Source organism: Orycteropus afer, unplaced genomic scaffold (genome assembly GCF_000298275.1).
Source record: "Orycteropus afer afer isolate SDZICR_OR568_19922 unplaced genomic scaffold, OryAfe1.0 scaffold00006, whole genome shotgun sequence".
Classification (NCBI taxonomy): Eukaryota; Metazoa; Chordata; class Mammalia; order Tubulidentata; family Orycteropodidae; genus Orycteropus; species Orycteropus afer.
The window spans coordinates 26,903,361-26,923,603 of NW_006921593.1; the positions used below are offsets into that span (position 1 = coordinate 26,903,361).

The 20,243-nt window shown below is 60.1% G+C and overlaps 2 protein-coding genes across 2 annotated transcripts; one reads left to right on the forward strand and one right to left on the reverse strand.

Moving 5' to 3' along the window:
* Nucleotides 1-713: 713 nt before the first annotated feature.
* On the forward strand, nucleotides 714-7,455 carry ECEL1 (endothelin converting enzyme like 1). The gene is made up of 17 exons (XM_007941861.2): nucleotides 714-1,496; nucleotides 1,975-2,043; nucleotides 2,130-2,240; nucleotides 2,318-2,410; nucleotides 2,587-2,711; nucleotides 3,321-3,543; nucleotides 4,005-4,103; nucleotides 4,495-4,569; nucleotides 4,732-4,835; nucleotides 5,070-5,128; nucleotides 5,204-5,255; nucleotides 5,810-5,877; nucleotides 6,010-6,134; nucleotides 6,429-6,494; nucleotides 6,833-6,928; nucleotides 7,145-7,221; nucleotides 7,356-7,455. Exons 1-17 carry the CDS (start codon nucleotides 714-716, stop codon nucleotides 7,453-7,455), a joined length of 2,325 nt encoding a protein of 774 aa, XP_007940052.1.
* Nucleotides 7,456-16,519: 9,064 nt separating this feature from the next.
* Nucleotides 16,520-19,599, reverse strand: ALPI (alkaline phosphatase, intestinal). The gene is made up of 11 exons (XM_007941885.2): nucleotides 19,512-19,599; nucleotides 19,307-19,423; nucleotides 19,079-19,194; nucleotides 18,770-18,944; nucleotides 18,519-18,691; nucleotides 18,109-18,234; nucleotides 17,939-18,011; nucleotides 17,694-17,828; nucleotides 17,422-17,613; nucleotides 16,904-17,020; nucleotides 16,520-16,815 (listed from the first exon to the last, which is right to left on the reverse strand). Exons 1-11 carry the CDS (start codon nucleotides 19,597-19,599, stop codon nucleotides 16,520-16,522), a joined length of 1,608 nt encoding a protein of 535 aa, XP_007940076.2.
* Between the last annotated feature and the right edge of the window lie 644 nt (nucleotides 19,600-20,243).

Here is a 20,243-nt window from a genome sequence, read left to right on the forward strand (position 1 = left end):
GTGTCTTCCGGGCCCTGGAACCGGCTGGTGCGCGCCTCTTGGAGAAGGGGCTGGTGAGCATTGGGGCCATTCGGCAGAAAGCTTTGGGAAAGAGGCTGGGGAAGCCCCGAGGACAAACTTTGGTGCATTGGCTGCTTCCTGGGGCTTCCAGGCTCAGAGGTCCGAGGGGAAGGTGCGGCTGGGCGGCAGGCGGCCTCAGGGTCCGCACACACGTTCCTCTGACCGCACCTTCTTTCTGCCGTCGCCCCTCTCCTCCCCTCCCCCACCTGGCTTTGGCTGCAGCAGGTCGTGGGTAGCCTTTCATTGAAGGCCTACTACGTGCCAGGCCCCGTGTCCAGTGCCTTCGTATTTTACTGGGGCCTCCCATCCCAGTGGGCAGCACGCGTGTGGCAGGGAAGGGTGTTAAAGGATGCGGACTGTGAACGCGGGAGGAGGTGTCACAGTGCGCCCTGTCCTTTCTTCATTCGGGGAATGATGCAGGGAGGCCAGGCCCCAGGCCTGCGGTTGGGGACCCATGGTGGCCTCCAGCCTCCGGACCTAGGCCTGCGTCCTCCTCGAGTGCTGTAGGCCCCGTGGACTCTCTCAGCCTACGCCCTTCCTTCCCATAGGGGCCACCCAAGGACCATGCGGAGGCCCGCGAGGGAGCCGGCGGCAGGGCGCACCCTGTAGCGGCCCGAGGGCGTCCAGGGCCACACGGTGGCCACCGCAGCGCCATGGAGACCCCGTACTCAATGACAGCGCACTACGACGAGTTCCAGGAGGTCAAGTACGTGAGCCGGTGCGGCGCGGGGGGCGCGCGCGGGGCCTCGCTACCTGCCGGCTTCCCTCTGGGCGCCGGGCGCGGTGCCTCCGGGGCTCGGGCCGGACTACCGCGCTGGAACCGGCGCGAGGTGTGCCTGCTGTCGGGGCTGGTGTTCGCCGCCGGCCTCTGCGCCATCCTGGCCGCCATGCTGGCGCTCAAGTACCTGGGCCCGGGCGCGGGAGGTGGCGCCTGTCCGGAGGGCTGTCCCGAGCGCAAGGCCTTCGCGCGTGCGGCCCGCTTCCTGGCCGCCAACCTGGACGCCAGCATCGACCCGTGCCAGGACTTCTATTCGTTCGCGTGCGGCGGCTGGCTGCGGCGCCACGCTATCCCCGACGACAAGCTCACCTACGGCACCATCGCGGCCATCGGCGAGCAGAACGAGGAGCGGCTGCGGCGCCTGCTGGCTCGGCCCGGAGGGGGCCCGGGCGGCGCGGCGCAGCGCAAGGTGCGCGCCTTCTTCCGTTCGTGCCTGGACATGCGCGAGATCGAGCGGCTGGGCCCGCGGCCCATGCTCGAGGTCATCGAGGACTGCGGCGGCTGGGACCTGGGCGGGGCGGCCGGGCGCGCGGGGACCGCGGCGCACTGGGACCTCAACCGGCTGCTGTACAAGGCGCAGGGCGTGTACAGCGCCGCCGCGCTCTTCTCCCTCACCGTCAGCCTGGACGACAGGAACTCCTCGCGCTACGTCATCCGCGTGAGTGCAGGGGACAGGCCCTGGCCCGGGAGGCCCGCGCGGGAGCGGGGCCGCGGGCCGAGCGCGGGAGGAGGGCGCAAGTAATTTCCCTGCGTAAATGCGGTGTTCAGCCGAGCCGCGGGGCCTTTGAAGGTGGGAGGGAGGGGTGTCCGCGGCCAGCAATGGAGGCCTGCATGGCGGGGGCTGACCGGGGATGCACCGACCCCACTCTCAGGGAGATCGCCTGAGCGCCCCTCACAGGCCAGGAGAGCGAAGGCTTACAGGGGAAGGAGTTCAGGAGGACGGTGTGCCCTGGCACCCCCCCACCCAGAACGGCCTAGGGTGGTGTGGCAGCTGAGATCCGTTCTCTGGGCAGGATAAAGGCCAGTGTCTTTGTGGTTCCGGGGTGTGACAGTGGATGTCTGGAGTGTCCTCTCCTTGGACCTCTGTTTAGGGGAATCTGGCATCGTGTGGCCTTTGACCCCATCTTCCTCCTTAGATTGACCAGGATGGGCTCACCCTGCCAGAGAGGACCCTCTACCTGGCCCAGGATGAGGAGAGCGAGAAGGTGCTCGCTGGGTGTGGGCTGGGGTTGCTGGGAGGCCTGGGCTGGGCCCTGCCCCCATCCGTGACATGGCCCCTCCCCTGGCGCAGATCCTGGCGGCTTACCGCTCATTCATGGAGCGACTGCTTGGGCTCCTGGGCGCTGACGCTGTGGAGCAGAAGGCTCAGGAGATCTTGCAGCTGGAGCAGCAGCTGGCCAACGTGAGCAGGCCGGGCAGGTGGGGCTGGGGCCAGGGGCCACCGGCAGGGCCAGGGTCCACGTGGATCTCCACCCCCAGATCACTGTGTCAGAGTATGATGACCTTCGGCGGGACATCAGCTCCATGTACAACAAAGTGACGCTGGGGCAACTGCAGGAGATCACCCCCCACGTGAGTGCAGCCCTGCCTGGTGGCAGGGTGGGGGAGGGGCACTCATCTTGAGACCCCCCTGGTCACCCCTGCCCCAGGCACGGGCAAGGCCTTGCATGGACTCTTGCCCTGCCTGGCTTGCCTGCTCCTGCTGCCTCACTGTCCCGGCTGCTCACTGTCCCTGCCCACGATGGCAGCTGCGGTGGAAGTGGCTGCTGGACCAGATCTTCCAGGAGGACTTCTCGGAGGAAGAGGAGGTGGTGCTGCTGGCCACAGATTACATGCAGCAGGTGTCCCAGCTCATCCGCTCCACACCCCGCAGGTATGGCTGCAGGCTTCCTATCCTGCCCACCCGGGGCCCTGATCCTGCCTGGCCCCCCATCCTGTCTGCCCGGTGAGCTTCAACTCCCCACCTCTGCCTCTGCCAGTAGCCAGGCTGGGAGCACTACAGTAGGAGTCTGGATCCTTGGCTCTGTCCCTGTTCTCTCGGAGCCTGGGCAGGGCAGTGAGCCTTCTGGAGATCTCCTCACCTGCGGGCCTAAGTGGGTGCATCCCCCTGCCCCACAAGGGCCACCTGCATCAGGGGAGAGGTGGTCTCTGCCCACCTTGGGAGGAACAGAGGCCCTTGGAGCCTGCTCCGAGGCACAGTCACCCCCAAGTGTCTTCTCCCACCCCAAAGCAAGTCAGGGAATGATGCTGGGCCCTGACCCATCAGCATCAGGGGCTCAGGGGTGGGAATGTGCCTGCTTCGTGTGGACCCTGCCCTTTTCCTTACCCTGCAATGCCCCCAGGCTCTTCTCTGAGGGTTGGGTGCTGTCAGATGCTGAGTCCAGCCCCAGGCTGGAGGAACACAGGGCGGAACAGGTGGAGCCTTTAGGGGGGCCTGTGCACATGAACCTCTCTGGACACCCAGCTGCCTCCCCTGCCCCAGGATCCTGCACAACTACCTGGTGTGGCGCGTGGTGGTGGTCCTGAGTGAGCACCTGTCCCCACCATTCCGAGAAGCACTGCAGGAGCTGGCTCGAGAGATGGAGGGCAGTGACAAGCCACAGGAGCTGGCCCGAGTCTGCCTGGGCCAGGCCAACCGCCACTTTGGCATGGCGCTTGGTGCCCTCTTTGTCCATGAGCACTTCTCAGCAGCCAGCAAGGTCAAGGTCAGGCAGCCTTGGGTTTGAGGTGGGGTGGGGGTACTGAGCTGGGTGTGGGCCCAGAGCCAACACATCCCCCTGCAGCCAGGGCTTCAAGCTCAGCTTAGAGCTCAGCCCTCTCGGAGGTTCCAGGCCTGTCGTCACCAGCCCTTGCCTGCCTGGGCTGTCAGCCACAGGGCGCCCTCCGGGCTGAGCTCCCACCCACCCTTCTCTGCTGTGCCCAGAAGACGTACGTAGCCTTAGGATCATCTGTGGTCATTGCTGGGGCACTGGCCTTCCATATTGAGAACTTATTTTTGAGGTGTGCAGGGATTGGAGCCCCACCTCTAAGGCTTCCCCTTGGTGCCTACAGACAAGCACTGGACTCAGAAAGTGGTGCTGAATGGTTAGAGGGGCCCCATGCCTGGTGCTCCGGACCCACAGCTAAGCCTCCTGGGCTGACCCCTGATCTCACCCCTGACCTGCAGGTCCAGCAGTTGGTGGAAGACATCAGGTACATCCTGGGCCAGCGCCTGGAAGAGCTAGACTGGATGGACGCTGAGACCAAGGCAGCTGCTCGGGCCAAGGTGGGAGGCACTCCTCCCGTCCGTTTGCTTGTTGGTTCTGCAAACATGTATTGAGCACCAGCTGTGTGCCAGGTGCTGAACCCAAACCCAACCCAACCCACTGCTGTCCAGTCGTATCCCACTCATGGTGACTCCTCTTTGGGTTTCTGAGGTGGTATCACTACGGAAGTAGATTGCCCAACCTTCCTTCCGAGGAGTGGCTGGTGGGTTTGAACCACCGGCCTTTTAGTTAGCAGTCAAATGCCTTAGGCACTACACTACCAGAGCTCCTTGAAGAGAGAAAAAGAGACAAAGAGGCCTGTCTCATGGGTGCAGTTGAGTTGCCTTCAGCTGCCTGCTCTCCCAGGTCTGCCCCACACTTAGAGCCCAGCCCCTGCCCTCCCGCCCACAGCTCCAGTACATGATGGTGATGGTCGGCTACCCAGACTTCCTGCTCAAGCCCGAGGCTGTGGACAAGGAGTACGAGGTGGGCCTGTTCCCCTTGACCACCCGGCCTGGCCTCCCTGGCCCTGGCTGAGACCCCCAGGGTGCCCCAGATGCAGGGAAGGAGCTGGGGCCCAGCTGGCTGACCACAGACGGGCATGCAATCTGCCAGCGGCTGCCTCTGAGCACTACCTGACCCCCGCAGTTTGAGGTCCACGAGAAGACCTACTTCAAGAACATCCTGAACAGCATCCGTTTCAGCATCCAGCTCTCGGTGAAGAAGATCCGGCAGGAAGTGGACAAGTCCACGTGGGTGCCCGGCTGGCGCTGGGGCTGGGCAGGCCGTGCTGTGGGGGAGGGCTCCTTCCTGAAGCCGGGAGGCTGGCGCAGAGGCACCTGGGCCCAGCCTTGGGGAGGTCCAGATGGTGTCCCCTTAGGAGACGTCTGTGGGTGGGGCCCAGTTCAGCCTTCAGGGTGGAGGAAGCTATTGGGGGGGGGGAGAGGAGGGGGTGTTCCGCCAGCTGAGCCAGTCCCCTCCCACAGGTGGCTGCTGCCCCCACAGGCGCTGAACGCCTACTATCTACCCAACAAGAACCAGATGGGTAAGAGGGTGCGTCCCAGGCAAGGGGCGGGGCCTGAGAAGGAGGCAGGTCTGACTCTAGCCACGCCTCCTGCAGTGTTCCCTGCTGGTATCCTGCAGCCCACATTGTATGACCCTGACTTCCCGCAGTGAGTATAGTGGGGTGAAAGGGGGCTGGGGCCCCACAGCAGGCCTTGTGTTGGGTGGGTGGGGCTGCCCAGACTGCCGTGAGCTGGGCTGGGGGCCCCCCCAGGCACCTCTCTCTGCGCTTGGGAGTCATGATAGTGGAGACGTTGGTCCCCATAGCCCCACATCACCCTGGGTTATTTAGAAAACTGTATTTTTGTTTATCAACATCTTAAGTTCCTGTCCTCACCTACCTTACCGGGGCTCGTTTAGGTATTTTACAAGTGGGAACTCCTGGCAATGAGGAAGGGGGCCAGCCCTTAGGTGAGAGCTTCAGTCACTCAGTCACCCTCCAAGCCTGCCCCCTTCCCCAGCTCCATGAGGTGATACTTCTTAGAAGGCAGCTGGCAGGTGCCACTAGCTCCTCTTACATGTCCCCTGTGAAGGGAAGATGTGGGTGCCCCAGGGCCATGTGGACCCTGCTGTGGCCTCTCTGGGCCACTTCCCAGCCTGTAGGGGGCCTTCTAGGACCTGGTGGCAGTGGGGACCCAACCTGACGATGCCACCTCATGCCCAGGTCTTTGAACTACGGGGGCATCGGCACCATCATCGGGCACGAGCTGACCCATGGCTACGATGACTGGGGTGAGGGCCCTGGAGCCTGGGTGGGTAGAGGGGGTGTGCTGATGAGGCTACGCGGCACTCTGGCCCCACTGGCTGGAGGGGGTGTGGGGGTGTGGGGAGGACATGGTGTCCCGCCCTCGCCCCCATCCACAGGGGGCCAGTATGACCGCTCTGGGAACCTGCTGCACTGGTGGACGGAGGCCTCCTACAGCCGCTTCCTGCGCAAGGCCGAGTGCATCGTCCGTCTCTATGACAACTTCACTGTCTACAACCAGCGGGTTGGTGCCTTCGCCCCCCAGGCCACAGGCTGCTGGGCGTGGACTGGGAGCATGCACACCACATGCACAGGCTAGTGTGCAAAGAGCATGTGGCAGGGCCCTGCAGACAGGCTGGCGTGTTCACCCGGCCTTCAGTTCACGCTCACATGGGTCCAGGAACGTGTTCACACTGATTGACACAGTGCATGTGGGAAGGGAAAAGAGGGCGGACCTGTGAGAGCCAGCTCCAGGTGGTCCATGCCTGAGGGCGGCCAGCCGGCCCCACGCAGCCCCAGGCTCCTCCCGCCTCGGCAGGTGAACGGGAAACACACGCTTGGGGAGAACATCGCGGACATGGGAGGCCTCAAGCTGGCCTACTATGTGAGTTGTGGCCTCTCGGCCCCGCTCCCTGCCGGGCCACGTGGGGAAAGGGTGGGAGGGAGGGCTGCCTGGAGGTGGTGGCTCTGACCCAGGTTCTAATATGTGGGAGTACAGTGTAGGAAGGGTGGGCCAGGCAGGTATCTTGGGCTCCCTTAGCGGCTGTCGTGTAGAGCTGGGTTGTGGAGGACAGCCGTTCCCCTGGGCCACATCCCCAGAGGGGCTGGCCGCATGGCTGGTGTGGTCGGGTGCAGTGGAGGAGGAGGAGAGGGGCAACACCAGGGCAGGGTGGGTTAGGTCGTCCTCTGTGGGCACAGCTCCTCACGCTTTCTGCACCCCAGGCCTATCAGAAGTGGGTACGGGAGCACGGCCCAGAGCACCCCCTGCATCGGCTCAAGTACACACACAACCAGCTCTTCTTCATCGCCTTTGCCCAGGTGAGCCCTGGCTGGAGGCTGGCCCGGGACCCTGGGGGGTGGGGCCCAGCATCCGGGCCCTGTGGATGCAGCCTGTGTCCCATCACCTGCCCTTCAAAAGACAGTGGCCCTGTGGCGTCTGATGGGGGGTTCAGGCCCAGCCCCAAGACGGTGGGGGAGGCACCGGCAGGTGGGGTTGGGCCTCACCATCCTCTCCCCCTCGCCCCCCGGGCCCAGAACTGGTGCATCAAGCGGCGGTCACAGTCCATCTACCTGCAGGTGCTGACCGACAAACACGCACCTGAACACTACAGGTGAGCCTGGGCCGCCTCCCACCCTGCCGCCGGCCGGCCTCACCCCTCCGCCGGTCTGCACTGAGAGCAGCTGGGGGTGGGAAGGGGCGGAAGACCACGTGGCTGCTGAGCCCAGCCTCCCCTCCCTCCTCCAGGGTGCTGGGCAGTGTGTCCCAATTTGAAGAGTTTGGCCGAGCCTTCCACTGCCCCAAGGACTCACCCATGAACCCTGTCCACAAGTGCTCCGTGTGGTGAGCCGGCCACCTGCACGCCCCCACCGTCCTGCACGCATCACCTCCCATCCAGCCCGGGAGCCTGCCCACCTGCCGAGCCCCTCCTGCCCAGCTGATGTCCCTCACTCGGGAGGGTGGAGCAGGGAGGAGCTGGGCTCTGAGGGCTGGGAGGAGGGTCCCAGAGTCCCCCTGACTCAGCTCCAGGGAGCCAGCCCTGGCCTAGCCTGCTTGTACAGGCCCCATCTTCGCTGTGTCTCGCTGCTAAGTCGGGTCAATAAAGCCGATGTACCGTCATTGTGTTGGCCTCTTCAGGGCCCCAGAGAGGTGGGCTGCAGACCTGTGGGCACATCCAGGACCTAGAGTGGGCCTCCGGGGCATGGGTTTCCTGGAGCTCATGCCCGATACCCACCTTGGTCCAGCCCTACCCAGCTCCAGGGTGGGTCCCCTCCTGGCTGCCTTGGACTGGCCTCCCCTGTATCCCTACCTCCCCTGTCCTTGGCCTTCCTTGTCCCTGACCTCCTCTGTGTCTGTCCCCAGCCTCCCAGGGCTCTTCCGGTCTTTCCCACCAAGCACCAAGTCCTCCCTGCCCAGGGCTTCCTGCCCAGTTTTGGGGGTGCCTTGGAACAGCCTCTGGTGGGTGCTGGAACACCAACACATTTTGCATGATATGGGGCTTTACTTCACTTACACATCCTTCCCAAGAGAATTCTTGGTCACTAGGCAGCCCCTGACCTCAGCTCCTTGTCCAAGACGGACTGTGACCACACTTACCTGAGCCAGGGGCTGACGCACATGACCTTCGGGGACTCCTCCATGGAGCCTGAGGGATGTTCCAGCAGGGGGAGGGGGGACTGGGCTTAGACAAGGCCGATTGACTTGGACCAGGAGAGGAGGCAGGCAGGTGAGGGAAGACTGTTTTGTGCTGGGCAGCCCACGTGGGGCTCTCAGGTATCTGCAGGATGGGGACCAGCGGGGGGATGCCCTTTCTCCTGGGGCCTGACTTTCTGATTCAGGGTTAAGTCACCCTGAATGGAGTCCAGCAGGGAGTTTGGGCATCCTGGAGGGGTTCAGGTTCACCCCTCTTTGAGCACCACCCAGCACGTGCCCCTCCTCATCTCTCCTGCTGCAGAGGGTACGTCTTGCAGGCCGTCTCTTGTCACTATGGTCAGAGAACATCTGTGCCACCCCCAAGCCTTGAGTGATGTCTAAAAAGCTCCTGTGCTCCCCTAACCCTGGGCCCCCCGATCTGGGATAACTCACTGCCATTGAGTCATTTCTGACTCAGAGTGACCTCCACTGGATTTCCAAGGCTATAAATCTTTGTGGAAGCGGATTGCCTCATCTTTCTTCCATGGAGCAGCTGCTGGGTTTGAACCCCCGACATTTCACTAGCAGCCACATGCCTTAACCACTGCACCACCAGAGCTCTGTTACAGAAAATGCACTATTGTAGCTGATTTCACGAAATTGAGGGGCTCCACAGAGCAGGTGTCTCTCCTCTGCGTGAGGTTGGCCGTGAATGTATCAGACAGTGTGCACTGCTGTTCATGAGGTTTTCAGTCGTCTATGTTTTCCAAGGTGGGTGGCCTGTCCTTCTTCCAAGCCTCTCTTGGTCTGGAAGCACCACTGAAACTTGTCCACCAAAGATGACCCTGTTGGTGTTTGAAGTACCCCTGGCAGAGCTTCCAGAATCACAGTGACATGCCAGCCACCACAGTGCGACAAAGTGGCAGATGGGTGGTGAATACTGAAACTATCACGGGCTGCCAGAAGAACCAACAAATCTGACCTGGAAGAAGTACAGCTGGAATGTTCCTTAGAAGTGAGAATGCTCAGACTCCATCTCACCTACTTCGGTCATATTGTCAGAAAAGACCAGTCCCTGCAGGAGGATGTCATGCTCGGTAAAGTGGGGAGCAGTGGAAAAGGCAAAGAACCTCACTGAGGTGGAGAGAGACAGTGGCTGCAGCGATGGGCTCAGGTGTAGCAGGGATGGTGAGGATTGCATAGGACCAGGCGGGGTTTGGTTCTGTTGTACACGGGGTCACTCTGAGTCAGAAATGACTCAATGGTACCCAACAACAACATAGAGCAGGACCCACCCAGGAGTGGCCCGCTGGGGAAAGAAAGGCGAGGCGTCAGCCAAGCCAGGATGGACAGAGTCCCCACGGCCAGGGGCAATTCCTCCCAGTCTCAGCCTGGGATCCTGGCTGGAGCTGGACTCCCTTGGTCCAGCACTCTTGTCCCAGCATGGGCTCCCAGAGTTCCCAGTCCTACCCAAGAACAACCCCTGTCTCTGCTCACTTAGGGGAGCCCAGGGGCAGGAGGGACCTGTGGGCTTGGGGGGATCTCCCTCAGGAGGTATGAGGCCTGGACGTGTGTGAGTGTGAGTGTGTATGTGAGTGAATGTGTGTGTGTGTGTGTAAGATTGTCCTGGGTGGGATGGTGGAATAAAGAGTCCTGGGAGAGTGGCCCGAACATGAGGCCCAGATCCCCGGGGACCTCAGCTACTGGCATGTGGCCTGCTGCCCTGCATGTACCAGGTCGAGGGGCCAGAGCCTTACGGGAGCCGTGAGGCCATTAGAGGCCCATGAGCCCTGCCGTGTGGCAGTCATGTGTTGCTTCTCCAGGGGCTGTGTAGCCCCTGTCGCTTCTCTGGGGGAGAAGTTTGGGAGCCCAATGGGTCAGGAGGGGTTCCTGTGCTCAGGCCCGTGGAGTTCCGATACACCCCTGGAACAGAGCCTCAGGGAGCAGGGCGGGCACGCAGGTGACATCATGTGCCACCCATGGGTTCCCAAACTGCCTTTCCAGGCAGGTCCTAAGCCACCCTCACTGTGACCAGAACCACTAGGGATAGCCCTGGAACAGACCAGGAAACTGAGACTGGAGAGGGGTGGGCCTGTGCCCCACCCAAGGCCACTGCTCGTGTGGGCTTGGCCTTTGAAACCCTCGGGGCCTGAGTCCAGATATGCTCAGCACCCGCCCCTGAAGTGTCTCTTGGGAAACCTGCCTGCAGCGGGGAGCTTTCTTCTTGCCGGGTGCAGCACTAGGACTCGGTGGGAATTAGCCAAACTGGATTCACCTGGGGTGTGCACATCCGTGGCACAACTGCCCCCTCCCCCGCCTCAGTTTCCCCTGTGCTAAGTGACTGGCACGAGCTGAGTGCTGTGGGGGCAGGGCTGCTGTGGGTGGTTCGTGGCCCATGGGAATGTCCAAAAGCAGCCTTCAGCTGAGCATTTGCCAGCCGGGAATGAAGCATCCAGAGATAGCTTCTGACTGCACTGAAGCTTCCAGGTGCCCCTGTGTGCCCAGAGCCCCCCGGACCAGGGGCTGCACCAGGCCCTGGATGCTGGCATCCTCAGCTCTGAGAGCAGTGCGTGAGCCCAGGGATTCTGTGGGGCGACCTTGGCAAGTGGCTGGCCCCAGGGAGCCTGGTCGACAGCTGGGGCAGGTAGGCAGCTCCCTGCTCCTGGGCAGGACCGTGCTAGCCCTGCCTCAGCCCGAGGGCCTCTGTTAGCCTGGCTTCCTGAGTCCTCAGGGCTAAAGGTGGAGGGAGACACCCCTCGGGCCTGGAGGCCGGTGGAGGCAGGTCTGCGCAGATCTGGGAAGGAGGGAAAGCTAGCTGCTGGATTTGCTCCTGCCCAGGTTCCCCTCCCCAGGGCCTGAGGAGACAGCTTTGGTGGCACTGGGGGCTGGCCAGCTCTGGTGGTGATTTTAGGGTACCCAGGAAGGTGCCCCTGACAGCCCTGAGCCCCAGGCCTTCTCATTAGCTCTGTAGGAGTCCAGCTTTAATTTCCACCATCTTGAAGTCACTCCTGTGCTGACCAGATGCTCAGTGCCAGGGACCAAGGGATCTCACCTTGTAAGGGACACTAGACACAATCTTTTTAAGGGGCTTGAGCCCCCATTCGAAATGTGTTGGGCGCCCAGAGTCCTCCAAAGCAGACCTCAGGGGGTTCTCCCATCCCCCCTGGGTGGGCTGGCTCTTGCCATCCCCACATCCTCCGTACTGGGCAGTGCCCGGTTCCTCCCCTCCACAGGGAACTACTCACCCAGTCTTCACTGAGGGTTTGGGGTCTGGGGGGGGGGCGGCCTGTGTAGCTGCTGAGAACGTGGGTCCTGTGCTGCCTCCTTCTCCCCTCCCTGGCTGCCACTCCCCTCCTCACGATTACCTCCCATTTGTACAAAGCGCAATCTCCTCTCCGGTGCCCACTGAGTGGACCACCTGAAGCAGACAGGCCAGGGCACCCGGCCAGCAGTGCAGGCGCCAGCTTCCCTTCTGCAGTTGAGAGACTGGCTTTTACAGATACGAATGATGCCATCTCGAACACTTAAAACCAGAAGGGTCTGCAACCCACTTTTGTTTAAATAGCGGAGGCCCCAGGACACCTCCATCTCCCTCCACCCCTCTGCCCCCCCCACCTCCTGGGGTGGGAAGGAGGCTTCCTGAGACATGCAGACCCTTTAGGCTTTGGAATCCGCAGGCAGCCCCTCAGTTGCAGGGTCCGTCTGTTGGACTCATAGCGGTCCTCTAGGGCAGAGCAGAACTGCCCCCTTAGGGTTTTCAAGGCTGTTATCTTCCTGGAAGCCGACTGCCACATCTTTCTCCCACGGAGTGGCTGGCGGATTCAAACCTCCGACCTTTAGGTTAGCAGCTGAGCACTTAACCACTGTGCCACCAGGATCCTTTGTTTCTCAGGGCTCAGCAATTGATCCTCATGTCAGGGGGTCACCAGGAGTATTTTCTGGGGAAATTAGAGCCACTGATGCTGCTGCTTTGACCCCGTGACAGCCTCACAGAAGGGTTCTGAGCGGTGAGAAAGCTGCCCCAGGAGTCATGCCCCTAACTTTGCTTCTGTTGCATTTTTTTTTTCCTTTTTTTTTTTTAAATTAGGATTTGGGTGAAGATTTACAGAGTAAATTCACTTTTCATACAGCAGTTCACATATACTTTGTCTCATGTCATTGACCAAAATTTACAAGGCAGCAGCTCCCCTCCCACTTCCTCCCCATAGTTACCTCCTCCCAGTGTCCATCCCTTCATACTCTTCTGCACCCTGAGCTATCTCCCTGTGCATAAGCAGCCCTTCCTTCTCCCATGATTGTTCTCTCCAGGGCGTGTGTCTACTTGAGGTAAATGTTTAACTCACATGCCTGTACTTTGTTTGGCTGGAAACCACAGTTGTGGGTTCAATTCCAGACCTGAAGGGCAGCTAGGGGCCATAGTCTCAGTGGTTACACCAGGCTCCATTGGACCAGCAAACCTGGTCCCCACCTTCTTTTTTTTTTTTTTTTTTTTTGCCTCCAAATGATTTTGAGTTTTGTACCACATTGTTCTCCCTCTTTATGCAGGATCTCCTACATCCCTTCCAAGTGGATGGCAGTGGTAGCTGGGCACCATCTAGTTCTTCTGGCCTCATAGTTGTATAGGTTGCAGATCGGATGGTGTACCAGTCGCTAGGACTGATTGTTTCCATTAATTTTGGTTTTCTTCTTTCTTCTTGACGAGGAGAGACCCGTTGTTGCATCTAGATGGCAGCTTCCTAGCTTTTAAGGTCCCAGTCGCTACTCGCCAAAGTAGTAGGTGGAACAATGTTTTGTATAGTATGTTATGCCAATTGAGATTGATGTCCCCTGCGACCATGGTCCCAAGCCCGCAGGATCAACTACTCGGTCCCTCTGGGTAGCTGGCTGTGACCAAGTAATGACCATAACCTTGCCCCTTGTCAGCTCTACTATACACTTGGGAATTCTGATCATTCACTGGCTCTCCTTTCTTGATGGTAGTGAGAGCTCCCTTTCCACCTCTGGGAGGGCTCATTTTAAGTCTAGGAGGATGTCAAAACTGACCAATCCCCATAGTAGGGTTCCATACACCTTATTTGCATGGCTCCAACCCCGCCAGGGTGCCATGCACCTTATCTACATTACTAGGAAGCTCTCTAATCCCCTTTGCTGGGCCACAAGCACCTCACATCTGCATAGCGCCACCCTGTGTCACCTGGTGGGATCGAGGACTGTGACCAGAAAGGCCACTTGAAATAATTCCTGCTGAAATAAGTGCTACTCAGAAGGGCTGGAATTGACTACACAGCAACTGGTTTTTGGAGTCCCTGGGTGGTGCAATGACTACTAATGAAAAGGTTGGCGGTTTGAACCCACCCAATGGCCCAGGAAAGAAAGATGTGGGAATCTGCTCCCAAAAGGTAACAGCTTTGAGAACCCTACAGGGCACACCTCTGCTGACACATGGGGAGGCCAGGCGCTGGAACTGATTTATGACAACTGGTTTGCTCTTGGTGTCGTACTTAATACTTGGATACATACTGGCTCTTGACCCAGTCGGCTGGCCCCCATCCCTCCCAGTTCCCAGAGGTCCTGGCGGGGGTGGAAGAAAAAGGGGGTCGAAGGCAAGGGGTTGATGCAACCCCCCTCCCATTTGTTCACCTTCAATGGAGTGCAACATGTGAAAGCTGTGGGTCCGGCCAAGTGGATTTAAGGATTATAGCATCTAGTTTAGGAGCTCCGGTAGCATAGTGGCTAAGACACTTGCCTGCTAACCAGACGGCTGGCGGTTCAAACCCACCAGCCACTCCTCGGAAGGAAGGTTGGGCAATCCTACTTCCGTAGTGATACTGCCTTGGAAACCCAAGGAGGGGTCGCTATGAGTCGGGGCCGACTTGACGGCACATAACAACAACAAACAACAGCATCTAGTTTTAACCAAATGAATCCTCCAACACAGTCAAGTGTAAAGAAATGGTAACCCACTCACAGGTGAGCAGCAACAGAAGGGGCAGCACTGACCTTCCTCATCCCCATGCAGCCTGGTCATCACCCACCCATCATCAAGCAAGCCCCCTGCAAAACAAACTGGCCAACCAGAAACCTGTTTGAAGTACAGACCACTCCCCCGCCCCCACGGTTACTGGTAAACCTGCGGAGTGCATTATGCCTCGAGAGATTCGTCTACAACAGCGTGAAACCTTCCTGATTGGCGAGGCGTTTAAAACCCAAGCCTTCATAATACGAAGACAAACCTCTGCAATCTCTTTTTTCCAGCAATGTTTAAATTTATGTGCTGTTCAACTCAGGACTTTTTTTTTTTTTTTGCTATTTCCCTAAGCAAGGATAAATATTTGGAAAGCCCTTGTAAAGTTTCCTGTATAATAAAAGACACAAACATCTACCACCGGGCAAAGCAGGGAAACACTTTATTCTTTCTGCCGCAGTAAAAATGGCAGAAGGAATGAACAGAAAATGATCTGTCGACACACCGAAAGGCATTTCTTTGTTAGCAAATACTGCTGGAAGATGTAGAGAAAACACCGTAGATTGGAAGAAACGTGTTAGAGTAAATTACTCAGTGTGGGAGGTTTGCTACACAGTTGTTGAAAGGACAGATGCTCCTAGCTTGTCTCAGTTTAAGGTGTTTGCTGGGTTCTGTTCTAGTGATGAAATACACAAAGCACTTTTACTGGGCATCTGAACCAGGAAAGGTAGGAGCAAGGGTTTTCCCCCACCGTGGCTGGCTTGTTTAATGCCATCGGGGGAAACGGGTGCGAGTGTACCCATCAGTGGAAGGGAAGGTTTTTCATGAAAAGGATTCTGGGATAGAATGAGGATGCAGAGTATTACCACAAAGCTCCCTCATGGGCTGGTCCAGTGAAACCTTTGTAAGGAAAAGAACAGCTCCCAGGCACAGAGTGCAGGGCATTGTTGCTGGTTTTGGTCCAATCGATTCTAGCTCCTGGTGCCTCCGGGTGCACCGAGGAGAGCTGCTGCATAGGGTTGAAGGCTGTGACCTTCTGGAAGCAGGTGGCCAGGCCTTTGTTCTGAGGTGGTGCGTTCAAACCTCCACTTTTTTGGGAAGTGGTTGAATAGTTAACCATCTTGCTACCCAGGAACTCCAGGAGATTATCAGTAAAACCAAGTTCTGCTAGACTAGGATATATACAATCCTTGCTAATAAGTTTAGGAGTGACTTTGACAACTGACCAAGCCACATAAGAGGAGGTGTCTAGAGCGTTGTAGGCCCTCTGCTCCTTTCCTCCTTCTTCCTAGCCCCCTTCTTCTTAAAGACAACTGTGCTGACATTTTGTGAGGTGACAAGGACTGTCAATCTCAGACACCCAGTAGACAGCTCTCCTTCCATCTGTCCCTTCACTGTAACGATGCCCTTTTAATAAAAAGAACAAGTAACTGTTTTTGAATGAAAACTCATGCTAGAGAGCTTTTCTTTTAAGAAAAAGGAAAGATGTTTGGATATATTCTCATTTAGGTGATTTTACGGCTAACAATGTGACCATCTGACCAGTAAGACCTCTCACATTTGTAACTTGGAGGCAGAAACTGCAGTCTGTTTTTATTTACATATAAATCACGGGGGGTAAGGCCACCCTTTAGAATATACAGTGGTTTTCAGGATCTCCACAGATGCTTCAACCATCACCACCAGCTAATTCCAGAAACTGCTTTCAAAATTTTGCTTGAGTTTTGAATCCATTTGTACAACACACAAGCATGGCCTTGCCGTCCGCAAGAGCGTCTGTGGGCCTTTGTGTCTGGCCCGTACCCCGGGGGTCCGGGGCGGAGCACAGCCCAAAGCCTTTTCGCCAGCAGACGCAGCTGCTCGCTGCTCCGGGCCTGTTGCAGGGCTGGAGGGAACCACGCGCCCCGACCTGCCCGCGCCCAGCCCGAGGGTCGAGGTCCCTGTTAGGCCAGAAGCCACAAAAGTGCAGCACGAAGTGTGGGACTTAACTCGCCCGGTCCTTCCCCTGGGAGCCGCCAGCGGTGCGCGCCGCCTCCCTTCCTGGACCGCGAGGGTGTCCGAGGCGCTGACGCTGGGGGCGGGGATCCGGGAGCGGCCGCAGGGAGCCAAGGGTGTTGCAACACGGTTCCCACTGGCTCCTAGGTCTGCCTCAGGAGCCTGCGGGCCTGGAGGCCCTCACACCCCGCAGTCCCGCGCCCTCAGGGGGCCCCAGGGTAGCAGCTGGGCCGGGGCACTGGCGGCCCTGGAGAGGGGGAGGCTGGGGAACACAGGGGTGGGCGCGGGAGCCCGGCTGCGGGCTGGGGGCAGAGGGCCGTCAGGGCGCGGCGTGCGCCAGTAGGAGCGGCAGCAGCAGACCCGCAGGCAGCAGCAGCCGCGACGAGGAACCGGCGGGAGGCGCGGCGCTGGGGGTGCTGGCCGGGGGCGCCAGGCCGCAGGCCGTGTAGGGCTCCAGGCAGGCGGCGAAGGCCATGACGTGCGCCACGAAGGTCTGTTCCTGCACCCCGTGCACCAGGTGCGCCTGCGGCCCGCGCGCGAACACCGCCACGTCCTCGCCGCCGTGCGTCTCTGACGACAGGGGCACAGCCGCCTGCTGCTTGTACCCGGGGTTCTCTGGTGGGAGGCAGGAGGCGGGCGGGGCTCAGGGCCGCCGCCCCTCGCGGTCTCCTCCCTGCGTCCCCACCTCGGTCCCCGAACTCACCGCTCTCGGTCGCGCTGACATCCGGACGGCTGCCCGCGCCGATCAAGTAGCCAGGCCCGTTGCCGTACAGGATGGAGGTGTAGGCCTTGCCGTCCGAGGCCTTGCTGTTCGCCAGCCCTGCGAGGAGGGCGAGCGACCACCGATGGCACCACAGACAGCGTGGGCCGGCCTTGCTGCCTGTTCCCAAAGGCCCTTCAAGGCCAGGCCTGTTAGCCCGCCATTTGATGCAGAGGAAACTGAGGCCCAGCCATATTCCTGTCCTATAATTTAAGGGAGGAGCTCTGGTAGCACAGTGCCTAAGGCACTTGACAGCTAACCAGAAGGCTGGCGGTTCAAACCCACCAGCCACTCCTCGGAAGGAAGGTTGGGCAATCCTACTTCCGTAGTGATACTGCCTTGGAAACCCAAGGAGGGGTCGCTATGAGTCAGTCGGGGCCGACTTGATGGCAAATAACAACAACAACAACAACATAATTTAAGGGACAGCCCCTTAAATTATTAGGTCTCCTGGAGCCTACCGAAGATGGAGCTCCCGCGAAGGGTGTAGCCACCGAAGGAGAACACGTGGGAGTGGTCGGCGGTGATGAGGGTCAGTGTGTCCTTCTCGCTTGTAAGCTGGCCGGCCTTCTCAATGGTGGAGTCGAACGCGACAGCCTCGGTCAGCGCCAGGTACGCCTTGCCCTCGTGGTGGCCGTGGTCAATGCGGCCCCCTGCGGACGGCCAGGGGGCGGTGGGAGGCCCTGGAGCCGCCCTCAGCCCCTCCTGCTCCCTCCCTTAGCCCCTCACTCACCCTCCACAAACAGGTAGAAGCCCTGGGAGTTTCTGCTCAGCAGACGCAGGGCAGCCTCAGTCATCTCCTCCAGAGACGGGTCCTGGTTGGGGTCTCGGTTTATGTCGTATTTCATGTCTCCGGGCTCAAAGAGGCCTGAGGGCCAAGGGGTCGTGATTGGGGTTGGAAGGGGTGCAGGGGGAGCAGGTGGTGGAGCCTGACCAGCTGGTCAGGGCGGTTAGGTGGGGTGTGGGGTGGGCTGTTACCCATGAGGTGTGTCACCGAGCGGTCCATGGATGCCTCGAGGAGCGCTGTGCGGTTCCACACATAGCGGGCACCCTGGAGACAGGACCAGGCTTCAGTCCACAGCCTTAGGGGTCCTGGCCCCTGCTGCCTCCCCCTGGGCCGAGCCCCTGCACCCACCAGCCCCCGTCACCTGGTGCTTGTCTAGCCACTCCTCTACCAGGTTTCGGCCATCCTGTCTCACTCCCCTCTGGTTGGGGTACTCAGGGTCTGGGGAGTCCTTGGGAAACATGTACTGGCGGCCGCCGCCCAGGATCACCTGGGATCACAGGGAGAGGCAGGTGGGCTCTGGGCCTGTCCGGCCCTGTGCCCACGCCTCAGACAGCTTCTAGCTACACCTCCCTGCCACACACTGCTCCCAGGCCAGGTTTTTGTGAGAATGGCTTGTTCCCAGCTGTACTGTACCGTTTACATCCCTCCCAAGCCCTCCCCCTCCAGCCAGCCAGACGTTGCCAGGCCCCAGGCTCAGGCTGCTGGCTGCCTGACTGGGGCTCCCCCCACCCCCGCCCCGCTGCCCAGCCCTGGCTGGCCGTGTGTTCGCACGTCAATGTCCGTGTTGGAGATGAGCTGTGTGGCGATGTCCTGGCAACCCTCCTTCAGTGCCTGGCTGGGCATGTTAGCATCTGAGTACCAGTCACGGCTCGCCGTGTGTGCGTACGTGCCAGCCGGTGAGGCATGCTGCACTCTTGTGGTGGTCACCACCCCCACAGACTTCCCTGAGGGTGGCAGAGGTCAAGGTGGGTGGCTGAGCTCCAGGGCTGCCTCTGACCCCACAGCCCGGGCCCCCAGCCCACCTGCTTTCTTGGCCCGGCTCAGCACAGAGATGACCTCGTTGCCGCGGGTGGTGTTGCACTGGCCTACGCGGGCAGCCGCGCTCAGACCGATGGTCTGGTAGTTGCCCTTGACCCCACACAGGTAGGCCGTGGCTGTGCCTGCGCTGTCTGGCACCTGCCTGTCCACGTTGTATGTCTGGGAATAGGGGAAGCTTTAGCTCAAGCTCTGGGGCGCACACTCAGATGGTCCCTGGGCCCCTCCTCATCTGTACCCCAACCCCCGGGCCACTAACTCAGGCCCACCCTCTGGGGCCTTCTTCCCGTCCTTACCTTGGACAGAGCCACGTATGGGAAGTGGTCCATGGCCAGGGGTGTCTCAGGCCCCAGACTGCCATTCAGCTGCCCTTTTAGGATCCGAGTGGCTGTCACTGTGGCCACCCCCATCCCTGAAGGAGAGGGACCCTGTCAAGCTTGAGCCCTCAGGGCTGGCTGTGGCCACTGGCAGCCCAAGGTCCCAGGGTCGTGGGGGTCCCAGGTGGGCAGGCCTCCCACACTCACCATCTCCCAGGAAGAGAATGAGGTTCTTCGCAGCAGTCTGGATGGGCTGGAGGTTCTTGGCAGCGTCCAGGGCCACCGCCGCCTGCCGGTTCCAGAAGGCTGGGTCTTGCTCCTCAACTGGCCGTGGGGAAAGCGGAGGCTGGGTCAGCCTGGGGCAGGCCCTGTTTGTTGGGGTGAAGTTGGGTGGGGTGGGGGGCCCTGTTACCTGGGATGACACCAGATGAGGGCTGTAGCCCCAGGCTCAGTAGCAGCATTAACAGCAGCGGTGGCAGTGGCCCCGGGGCCCCCTGCATGTCTGTGGGGCGGTGAGGCTGGGCCACCCGGAGGCTGAGACCCAAGGTACCAACTACTGTACCAGCTACTGGGCTGAGTCAGGGGAGAACTTTGTCCCCAACTGTTAAAGGCTCCATGTCCCACCCAGTGCCCCAGGCAGCAATGCTGACCCCGCCCCTGCCCTGTGACCTGCCTTGCTGTGGAAGCGGTATGGGCAGGGTGTGTCTGAACTGGCCTGGGGCAGGGGTCTTAAAAAAGACAGGGCCAACCTAGCAGATGGGGGACTTGGGGGTGGGTCTGGATGAGCCTTATGACAAGCAGGGGCATGTTGGGGGGCAGATGGGAGTGTCTGTGGCTCAGGTGGTGTGGTGGGCCTGGTAGGGACAGTACTTGGGGATGCGTGGCCCCTCATTCACCTCCTTTATTGGGCATTTCCTAATGTCTGCTGGGGGCCAGACAGGTGCAGAGAACAGAGTCTGGGGTGAGGGACTGGGCTGGCTACCTGAGGCCCCTGAGCCCAGGAGACTTGGGCAGCAGGCATGGGGAGGTCTGGTGTACCCTACTATCTATCAGCTTCTCATCTGGAGGGTCCGTATGGGAACCTGGTCTCCAGTCCCTTTTCTGTGGAAAAGGGTGGGTCTGGCAGGGGCAACAGCTTGCGGTC

Excerpts from the sequence above, each read along its gene's own strand:
- ECEL1 (XM_007941861.2), top strand. The coding sequence starts at position 714 with ATGGAGACCCCGTACTCAATGACAGCGCACTACGACGAGTTCCAGGAG. Across the intron at positions 2,044-2,129 it reads AGGATGAGGAGAGCGAGAAG|ATCCTGGCGGCTTACCGCTC; the intron begins GTGCTCGCTGGG and ends CCCCTGGCGCAG. Across the intron at positions 5,256-5,809 it reads TATGACCCTGACTTCCCGCA|GTCTTTGAACTACGGGGGCA; the intron begins GTGAGTATAGTG and ends CCTCATGCCCAG.
- ALPI (XM_007941885.2), bottom strand. The coding sequence starts at position 19,599 with ATGCAGGGGGCCCCGGGGCCACTGCCACCGCTGCTGTTAATGCTGCTA. Across the intron at positions 18,012-18,108 it reads AGTGGCTAGACAAGCACCAG|GGTGCCCGCTATGTGTGGAA; the intron begins GTGACGGGGGCT and ends TCCTGTCTCCAG. Across the intron at positions 17,021-17,421 it reads TCGCGGGAGCTCCATCTTCG|GGCTGGCGAACAGCAAGGCC; the intron begins GTAGGCTCCAGG and ends CCCTCCTCGCAG.